Source organism: Vigna umbellata, chromosome 1, assembly GCF_029865625.1.
Source record: "Vigna umbellata cultivar VRB3 chromosome 1, Vumbellata_1.0, whole genome shotgun sequence".
Lineage (NCBI taxonomy): Eukaryota > Viridiplantae > Streptophyta > Magnoliopsida > Fabales > Fabaceae > Vigna > Vigna umbellata.
Genome location: NC_142165.1, coordinates 44,490,654 through 44,501,314, shown reverse-complemented (window position 1 = coordinate 44,501,314; position 10,661 = coordinate 44,490,654). Strand labels below are relative to the sequence as shown.

The 10,661-nt window shown below is 33.6% G+C and overlaps 1 protein-coding gene across 1 annotated transcript; it reads left to right on the top strand.

Moving 5' to 3' along the window:
• The first annotated feature begins 3,225 nt into the window (after positions 1 to 3,225).
• On the top strand, positions 3,226 to 9,690 carry TUDOR1 (TUDOR-SN protein 1). Its single transcript, XM_047300153.2, has 17 exons — positions 3,226 to 3,365; positions 3,626 to 3,791; positions 3,991 to 4,065; positions 4,176 to 4,289; positions 4,381 to 4,485; positions 5,020 to 5,226; positions 5,298 to 5,510; positions 5,587 to 5,694; positions 6,315 to 6,485; positions 6,707 to 6,904; positions 6,986 to 7,348; positions 7,430 to 7,660; positions 7,736 to 7,924; positions 8,000 to 8,077; positions 8,165 to 8,359; positions 8,776 to 9,153; positions 9,235 to 9,690. Exons 2-17 carry the CDS (start codon positions 3,633 to 3,635, stop codon positions 9,421 to 9,423), a joined length of 2,973 nt encoding a protein of 990 aa, XP_047156109.1. The 5' UTR covers positions 3,226 to 3,365; positions 3,626 to 3,632; the 3' UTR covers positions 9,424 to 9,690.
• Positions 9,691 to 10,661: the final 971 nt, after the last annotated feature.

Below are 10,661 nucleotides of genomic sequence, written 5' to 3'. Positions count from 1 at the left end.
TATATATATATATATATATATATATATATATGGGGTTTGCTAACGCGCCTGTTTTTCAGTTGGTACATTTTAGCAATGTGTACCGGGTTTTAGTAGACAAAAATATCCTTATATACCATGGATTTTAAGTTTTAAGGTTAAGGGTATTTTAATAATTTTCATTCTCAAAACTAAAAAAAAAAAAACCCCAAACCCTTACTCACCTCTCTCATTCCTCTCAACCCTTTCTCATTCATCTTTCTCACTCCAATCTTTTCTCTCTCATCCCTACTGTAGTCCCAATTGAAAAAAATCAGAAACAACCTACTGTAGCCCTAATTGAAAAAATCAGAAACACTTGTCATTAAACCATCTTACACAAAAAATGATTTTATAATGAGTTTTGATCTTATAATTTTTGTCTTATCTAATTTTATCCAATTTTCACAAGCATAAAGGAATTGGTAATTGACCTGGAAAAAAAATCAGAAATACTTGTTGTTAAACAATTTCTTACAAAAAATGATTTTATAATGAGTTTTTATTTTATAATTTTTGTCTTATCTAATTTTATCTAATTTTCACAAACATAATGACATCCGAAAGAATTGGTAATTGACCTGGAGGGTTTTTTTAGAGATGATGATTCAACATATGCAGATGATGAAATTAGAGAAATTAGATAAATTAGTGAAGATGGTGAAATGGAAGAGATCTTGAATGAACCTTTGCCTCAAGGTGAATATGTCAATGACTCAACTCTTTAGAAAGACAAATTGTTTAAAGGCAAGTGTTTCTGATTTTTTCAATTGGGGCTACAGGGATGACAGAGAAAAGGTTGGAGTGGGAGAGATGAAAGAGAAAGCATTGAGAGGAATGAGAGAGGTAAGTAAGGGTTTGGGGGGTTTCTTTTTTTTTTTTTTTAACCTTAAAACTTAGAATGATATATAAGAGTATAAGAGTATTTTTGTCTATTAAAATCCGATACACATTACTAAAATGTATCAACTGAAAAACAGACGTACGCGCACATTAACAAACCCCTCTGTATATATATTAAATGAAAACATGTTAACATAGTCACGTCAGAAAAAGTAAATCTGAAAATAGCAAGCATCTTTGTAAATAAAAGATTGAGTTTCAAATTTTAAACATACAAATAAAAATTTAATGAGATAACACTAATCAAATCTAAAACAATAAAGCAGGTTTATGAAATTTGTATAGCAATTAAATATTTTTAGATTTTTTTTTAAATATATGCTGATCATGATGTATAGTCACATAAGCAGAATATATTTTGGGAGGACATTTTACATCTTTTGAAAATTGAAAACCACCATTTTCTTTCTCCGAAAATTTAATGTAGAGTTTATAATAATGAGAAATTGAAAACTAGTCTTTCACCCTTCAAACTTTAATGAGATAATGAATAGAAATTTATACCATTCCTCAAAATTGAAGTACGTTTTAAAAATTTATATTTTTAGATATTTAAAAAAAACGTTAACTAACGATATCTAGGCATCATATTTGCAAAAATAAATGTTAGATAAGAAACATTAATAAATTATTTTACTATTTTCCATACTTAAATCAGAAAATATTAATTAATAAAATGGTCAAAGCGTTTAGTGTAAATAATAAATAAACATTTAATGCTAAAAATAAAAGTATTTATGTTATTAAATAAGCATTTAATGTAAACTTCTAAAAGTTTAGAATGACGCAAGTCTCATTCTTACCCGACAATTAGGGATAGCTTTTCAATTCTTTTAAAAATGAATTAAGTTTAAAATCTTTTTATAAATTTAGATATTTTTTTAATGAGTTTCTATTTTTTTTATTAAGTATTATAATTTTTTTTACATATTTTAACTGAATTATTTTAGTTGTTTCAGGAAGAAAATGATGTAATTATTATTTTATCTTATTATTTTATTATTGTTTCATGTGCTTTATTACTTTTTATTGGAAACGTATTAAATAATGACTAACCATTCTTCTAATGATTTTTATCTATTCAATTTGTTTAGAATAAAAATTTTAAAAGTGATTTGTTATTTTACATCAACCATAATATCCTTTAGGCCCTGTTCTCTTAAGTGGATTTGAGGGAATGAATTTGAGGGAATTTGAGAGGATTTGAAGATAATTTTTTTTATAGTTTTTTTGAGCAAATTTAGAGGTAAATGAGAGTGAATTTAAAAATAATTTTTTTTAATATGTCATGTCAATACAATTCTATACTAATTCTCACAAATTTTATTTTCAAATTCACTTTGATTTACCTCCAAATTCGCTCAAAAAAACGATAAAAAAAATTATTTTCAAATCCTCTCAAATCCCCTCAAATCCATCTCCTCAAATCCACTCAAGAGAACAGGGCCTTATATTAACTACACAACTTTATATCTTTTTTACATATGATGATACAAAAAAATAACAATTATAATCCAAAAGATAAATAAATTAAAACTGTAGAAATTCAATTAAAAATTAAAAGAAAAAAATTCAATGTATAAAAAATATTTAATAAAGACTTAATTAGGAGTATCAAAATTTATAAAAACTTAATTAAAAATTCATTTTATTTAGAATTGAAGTAATTCAATTGTTATAATTTGATTTCAATGTAGTCAAACTTTATTACGTTATAATTGATTTATTATGCAGTAATAAATTAATTTTCCAAATTTATTGTACAAAATTAAAAAGTTCATTTACTAATATATTAAGTCACTTATGTTCTATGAATCAAACAATGGTAGACAAAAAAATATAGTTATTTTATTTACTGAAACTTTTAATTTGATTTATTTGTACAAAAAAAAAGCACTTACTTTTAAACATAAATACATTATAACTATTTTTATTTCATTTAATAATATTTTTTTTTCTAAAATATCTTAACTTAAATAATACAATTGGTTTTGGTTAATAACTCTCAAGTTTTTTTGTTACAAAATGAAAATGAAAACATTTTTAGAAAAAAAAGCTAATAAAATTGAGTGTATTTAAGTATTTTCTTTTAATATATATATATATATATATATATATATATATATATATATATGATTTATTTAAAATTAAAATGGAGGAAAGAGAAAAAGAAAAGTATAATTAAGAAGGTGATTAAGGAGGAGAGAGAAGTATGAAGATTTGGTTTTGGATTTGAGTGTGGCAGTTTGTGTAATTTTGTTAAAAAAAGGGGTCACACAGTGATGACTCAGTTGTCTCTGAATTGTAGAATTGAAGTGTTGTACAACATGCCATCGATATATCTATTCTTCTATATAATAAACACAACACAACACAACCATCTCTCTCTACATTTTTCTCTCTGTCTTCTGATCCGCCGTCCAAATCCTCCGTTTCTCAAACAGGTTTTCATCTCTCTGTCGATCGTCACTTCTCTTAGATCTCGATTTTCTCTATTCAATTATTTGCTCTATGTGCTGGATTGCATTTTCTCTTCGTCTGTTTTCGGATCTCAATTTTAATTGCTGCCAATGCATTTATATCTTCTGATTTTCATGTATCTGTTAATGCATGCCGATTTTTTACTTCTGGATCTGTGAATGTGTCATGGATGCAAAGGAAAAGTTTCACTATGAATTTGAATCTTTGTGTGTGGATATGGCAGATCATAAATGGCGTCTACAGCGGCTGGAGCGACGGGATGGTACCGAGGAAAGGTGAAGGCGGTTCCGTCCGGGGATTGCGTGGTCATCATGGCCATGCCATCCGGCAAGCCTGGTCCTTTGCCTGAAAAGTCCATCACGCTGTCATCTCTAATGGCTCCAAGACTTGTAATTTTACTAGATTCATGGATATCTTGTTCCAATTTTGAATTACAATTTTTTTTTCCAAATTTTGTTGTATCAATGTTGAGGTTATTGTGTTTTCTGTGTTCTAGTTTCGAAATTGAAAATGCTTTTTTTCTTCTGTGCAACTGATGAGGTGTTTACAGCCAACTGATTAAAGATATTTGTTTTAAAAAATTGCTAGGCGCGTAGAGGTGGTGTGGATGAGCCGTTTGCTTGGGAAAGTAGAGAGTTTCTACGGAAGCTTTGCATAGGGAAGGTAGGTTAAATGAAGTTTTCATTTTTGTTACTTTGGTCTATGGCTGTCGTTTTTTTTTTCTTAAGATGAAGCATTTTAAGTCTCTGACATATGTTATATGATTGGAACAGGAAGTGGCCTTCAGAGTTGATTACACTGTGCCAGCGATAAGCCGTGACTTTGGCACAGTTTTTATAGGGGATAAGAATGTTGCAGTGCTCGTTGTTTCTGCAGGATGGGCAAAGGTTGAAGGCTTTCTGTTTTTTTGTCCGGATGTACCATGTTTAGATTATTTTTGCATAGCTGAACTGTGTTATCGGGGTTTTGTTCGTGCAGGTAAGAGAGCAGGGGCAACAGAAGGGAGAAGCAAGTCCTTACCTAGCTGAATTGTTAAGATTGGAAGAACAAGCTAAACAAGAAGGCTTTGGTCGTTGGAGTAAGGTTTGTGTCTGACTTTTTAGTGTTGGACTGTTAGATAGCATAACAGGCTATTTCAAAAGTTCTGAAGGTAGCAAACAAGGTATTTGCTATTTGCGGTGCCTGTTATGCTATTTCAAAAATTACATGCAAACCCCGATGCTTACTCTCATTAGCAATCAGGGCGTTCCTTACTTGTAATAAATAAGGTGTGCATTGCCTGTTGCATTTTTGGCTTCTTCACAAACTTGAAACCATTGTGGATTCCGTCTGGCATCTTTTCTGATGTTAAGTGTTTCTTTACCTGCACATGTTATGATAATTTTTTGTCACCTTATAAAATAAGTTTTAATTATAGAATGTGGTTATGTTTATCTCAGTTTCGTCCAATATTTTATATATAAAGTTCATGTAGTTCCATTCAAAACCATCAAACATGATGATTTTGTAATGTGACAAAAAATGGAAAAGTATAATTACTTTCCCATTCTGACATTTTGGACATGCTATATAAATCTATCCTGAGTGAACCATATATGATTTTGTGGCGGATTGCAGGTTCCTGGTGCTGCTGAGGCATCCATCAGAAATTTACCACCATCAGCACTTGGTGACTCTAGCAACTTAGATGCTATGGCTTTATTAGCTGCTAACAAGGGCAGGCCCATGGAAGGAACTGTTGAGCAGGTTCGCGATGGAAGTACCCTGCGTGTCTATTTGCTCCCAGATTTTCAGTTTGTCCAAGTTTTTGTTGCTGGAATTCAGGTACATATATCATAGTTCTTTTCTCTTACCCTTTTCTAAGCATACGAATAATTGATTTTTCTTTAAGTTAGGCTCCACAAATGGGAAGGAGAGCTGTCTCCGAAAGTGTTATTGAACCAGAGGTGCCAGCTGATGAGACTAATGGAGACGTTCCTGGGGAACCTCGAGCCCCACTCACATCTGCCCAAAGACTTGCAGCCTCAGCATCATCTGCTGAAACTTCTGCTGATCCCTTTGCACCTGAAGCTAAATTCTTCACTGAGACGAGAGTATTGAATCGAGATGTGGGTAATCTGATTTTGTAATTTATATTGCTTGTTTCATTTTTGAATGTTTTGTAAATTCCAAGTGGGCATGTAGGTGCGAATTGTCCTGGAAGGCGTTGATAAGTTCAGCAATTTGATTGGATCAGTCTATTATCCTGATGGTGACTCAGCAAAAGATTTGGCGTTGGAGCTTGTGGAAAATGTGAGTTCTTCACTTGTACAAAGTGGTTTAGCTTGTTTAATTTTATTGTTGGACTTCTAATATTTCCTGCCGCTATAATTTTCCACTTTTGCATGACTGCATTCGCTTATGTGAGTTAGCAACAAACTTGTAGCCACTTGAATACTTAATTTGTGTAGGTGTTCATCATTAAGATCTATCTGTGATTGACAACAACCAAGAGTTTTACATGGAAACATTGTGCTTGCTATGCATGCACACTTTTGGGTTCATAGTACTGAGTGGCTGGTATAAGAAAGCATCATGGCTATTTCTATGAGTAGAATATTGTCTCCAAAGATTGACTAATTTGTTCTTGTACAAGAAACTACGATTTAGAAGAGTATACATGTTTTAGTAGTTGTGAATTTTAGCTATTTTATGCTTGTTAAAGCTATAATTCAATAGCACTTGTACACTCTCTATTCCTGATATTTTAGTTGGAATTGTTTCCTAGCTGTAGCTTTGATAATTTGCTGAAAGGATATGCATTATAGTTGTGTAGGGAGATTTGAATGATTCTTCTTGTCTCTTGATCTGATGATATATCACTTAACAGTATTCTGAAAATCTCTTATCATTTGAATTTCATAATCATACAGGGTTTTGCCAAATATGTTGAATGGAGTGCCAATATGATGGAAGAAGAAGCAAAGAGGAAGCTGAAGACTGCTGAACTTCAGGCAAAGAAAAACAGGTTAAGAATGTGGACAAATTATGTACCACCAGCAACAAATTCAAAAGCGATACATGACCAGAATTTTACAGGAAAGGTAGTATTTCTATAATTATTGATTTAACCCAAATTAAAAGGGATCTCATGGTGTCCCTCAGAATTTTGTTTTTAGCCTAGCCCAATGAAATGTGATCCATATAATTAATTGACCTCACATTGTTGTACAAGACTATTGTTGTTGTCATTGTTGTATTAATTTATCTCAATATTCAATCCTCATTCATTTAAGTCTTTAATTTTGAAATTTTCTTTTTCTAGGTGGTTGAGGTTGTTAGTGGAGATTGTATCATTGTTGCCGATGATTCAATTCCATATGGCAGTCCACTAGCAGAGCGGCGAGTCAACCTTTCAAGTATTAGGTGCCCAAAAATGGGAAATCCTCGTAGGGATGAAAAACCAGCTCCATATGCTCGTGAGGCAAAGGAGTTCTTGAGAACACGCCTCATTGGTCGTCAAGTATGAAAATATAATATATTCTATTAGGGTCTATATCATTGGTGACTACACTTATAATTAATCATTTATCCTGATTTTCAGGTAAATGTTCAAATGGAGTATTCTAGAAAGGTTGTTCCAGCTGATGGATCTTCTGTTCCACCAGGAGTTCCTGAAGGCAGAGCAATGGATTTTGGATCAGTATTCCTACCCAGCGCTGGTAAGGCTGATGGTGATGATGTCCCTTCATCTGCCACACCTGCTGGAAGTCAGCAGAATGGGGTGAATGTTGCTGAGTTGATTGTTGGCCGAGGTTTTGGAACTGTCATCAGACATCGTGACTTCGAAGAAAGATCAAATTATTATGATGCCCTTCTTACTGCTGAATCACGTGCTATTTCTGGAAGGAAAGGGATCCATTCTGCCAAGGATTCTCCAGTCATGCATATAACTGACTTGACCACAGTGAGAAATATATTATTGCACCAAATTTTTCTTTTAGTCTGAAGTATACTTAAACTTTCCTCCCATTTTGATTTATTTTAGGCATCAGCGAAGAAAGCCAAAGATTTCTTGCCCTTTCTTCACCGCAGTAGAAAAATTCCTGCAGTTGTGGAATATGTCCTCAGTGGTCATCGCTTTAAATTGTTAATTCCAAAAGAAACATGCAGTATTGCATTTGCATTTTCTGGTGTCAGATGTCCCGGTCGCAATGAGCCATATTCTGATGAAGCCATCGCTCTTATGAGGCGGAAAATAATGCAGAGAGACGTTGAGGTAATTAGGTCTTCTTTTACAAACATAAAATTCTCCATTTACTTTTTATTTTTCTAAATTAAATGTAATTTTCAGATTGAGGTTGAGACCGTTGATAGAACTGGCACTTTCTTGGGTTCATTATGGGAGTCAAGGACCAATATGGCGATTACACTACTTGAAGCTGGTTTTGCAAAGCTTCAAACTTCCTTTGGCAGTGATAGGATTCCTGATCTTAATCTTCTGGAGCGAGCTGAACAATCTGCCAGGAGCCAAAAGCTGAAAGTAAGAAGGAGGTCCCGTGCTTGTGTTATATCTGTAATTTTCCTTTTTACTGTTCTAAAGTGATTTGTAATGCAGATTTGGGAGAATTATGTTGAAGGGGAGGAAGTATCTAATGGTGCACCTGTTGAGAACAAACAGCAAGAAGTGCTCAAGGTTTGTAGTATACTCTTGTGTAATAAACAGCCTTTCTTTTTGTATTGAAAAATGCTGAATGATTTGCTCCATTTTATCTGTTCTTAGGTGACGGTAACAGAAGTCTTGGGTGGGGGTAAATTCTACGTCCATCCTGTTGGGGATCAAAAGATAGCATCCATTCAGCAACAGCTTTCTTTTCTGAACCTTCAAGAAGCTCCTCTGATTGGAGCTTTCAATCCTAAGAAAGGAGACATAGTCCTTTGTCTTTTTGGTGCTGACAAATCTTGGTATCGGGCAATGGTTAGTTCTTAATTTTTGTTCCGTACTATACTATCTAGGAGAAATTGTCATTCTGTAATGAAAAAATTGATGAGAAACATCTCGTTTTCTAAGTTATGGAAACCTCTTTCCTCCATTCATCAATATTTCATCTTATTTTAAACCCATGGTATTTCTATTGAGCGGTTTCATCTCATTAAGCAATATTTCATCTTGAACAACAATCCTTGAGACAATTTTTTTTACTGGATGGATCTGAGGTGACTTTATTTAGTCAGATATTTCTTAATGGTCAGCGCTTTGTGCACATTTGTCATCACGTTTTACAATTTTCAGTATCATGGATAGGGTTTGATTAGATGCAAAATGGTTAGAACACTAGTATCACGTAGTGTATTCACTCAAACTTAATGTGTGAAATGTTATGGATTGTGTAGATAGTCAATGGACCTCGAGGACCTGTTGAATCTCCAAATGATACGTTTGAAGTATTTTATATTGATTATGGAAATCAAGAAGTGGTACCTTACTCTCAGCTACGGCCTCTTGATCCATCTGTGTCCGCTGCCCCTGGTCTTGCACAACTGTGCAGCCTTGCATATGTGAAGGTTCCAAACTTGGAAGAGGATTTTGGCCAAGAAGCAGCTGAATATTTGAGTGAACTCACTTTAAACAGTGGCAAAGAGTTCAGGGCTAAGGTCGAGGAGAGAGATACATCGGGAGGAAAAGCCAAAGGGCAGGGTACCGGAACAGTGCTTGCCGTAACTCTAGTTGCTGTGGATTCTGAGATCAGTGTTAATGCTGCCATGCTACAGGCACTACTTCTTTACTTGAATTGTTTTGAAATGCATATATTCAGTGATACCTAATAATCAAAAGTATCTGAAATTTTGCAGGAAGGACTTGGTAGGCTAGAAAAAAGGAACAGGTGGGACAGAAAAGAAAAACAGCAGGCCTTTGATAATCTGGAGATATTCCAGGGAGAAGCTCGGACCAATCGGCGTGGGATGTGGCAGTATGGAGATATCCAGTCGGATGATGAGGACACTGCTCCTCCTGCTAGGAAGGCTGGTGGCCGGAAGTGAGTGTGTACTTTTAAAAGGGAAGGTAAGTTATAGAGTTATAGACACCTTCAGAGAAAATGAGCAACTTATAGACATGAACATTTTATTTCAAGCTAGAGGAGAAGAATGCCATGTGTAATCCTTAGTAAGTTTTGTTTTCTTTTTCTTGTTTTAAATTTTGTCGGTAGGCTGAGAAGACAATTTTTTAAACAAGTGTTGTAATAAAAGATGCATATGGCAGTTGTTTCATATCGATGGGACAGCACAAAGGTGTTGTTTTATAGTTAATCGCGGTTCAGATCTTTTGTTGTCTTGTTACAAACATGCAAGTTCGTTGTCCGAATAATTCTCATCACAATCATTATCATGTCTTCTTCCGACATTAACAGTTTTTATGGGCAAACTCTTCAATGGTAATCATGATTTTATGATAATGTAAAGGGATAACTATGTTTTTTGGTTTTCCTGAAATTGTTTACGATATTTTATTCGAACTTTCATAAAAGCTTTTATTTCTTTAGTTAAGATGCGATCTTCTAAACACTTTATTCATAAAAGTTTCCTATCATTTAAAATCCAAAAAAAAAAATTATTTTCAAATTGTCTGGGCTGATATCTCATAAGTTCAAGTTTTAGCACTCATGGTTGGGTATCTTAGAAGGCTTATTACATCGAACGATTTTACCATGCTAGATCATTGCGAATTGAATAAGACATGCTCCAATTGGTAGTTTGGTGTAGAATATCAGTAAGTATAATGCGCCAGCAGTTTAAACTGAAGGGTCTAAGAGATTGAAGAGGAAATATGAAAAGGGCTCACTTTATGCCTGCTATTTATAATCCTCTCAATCATTTTTTGCTACATTTCTCAACACCTCCACCGAATTGCCGTAAGCCATGTTTTGCATAAATTTCCTTTTTTTTTTTTTTTGTTTTCTCTCACCCAATCTAGTAGCAACCGGTAGTAGTGTTGATTAGCGAGTCCTTATAAAAAAGCTGTGGCAAATAGTAATGATCTTTAAGCAGGCAAAGGGGGTTCAGGCTAATAATACTAGTATTGTTGATCGTTCTAGTGGAAAATTCTCACGTGTGTAGGGAATGAAGGCAACGTAAGAGTTGACTCGGTGAACCAAGAAAAGATTACGCTGCAAAAATCATATCCTATTTCTCCATTAATTTGTCAAAATATGAATGTGTAGTTTGCATGTATATGTATGTGTATATATATATATATATGTAGATATATCGCTTTCTTACAT

Coding starts and splice junctions, on each gene's coding strand:
- TUDOR1 (XM_047300153.2), top strand. CDS start 3,633: ATGGCGTCTACAGCGGCTGGAGCGACGGGATGGTACCGAGGAAAGGTG. Junction 4,066..4,175: donor GGAAGCTTTGCATAGGGAAG/GTAGGTTAAATG, acceptor TGATTGGAACAG/GAAGTGGCCTTCAGAGTTGA. Junction 5,227..5,297: donor TTTTTGTTGCTGGAATTCAG/GTACATATATCA, acceptor TCTTTAAGTTAG/GCTCCACAAATGGGAAGGAG.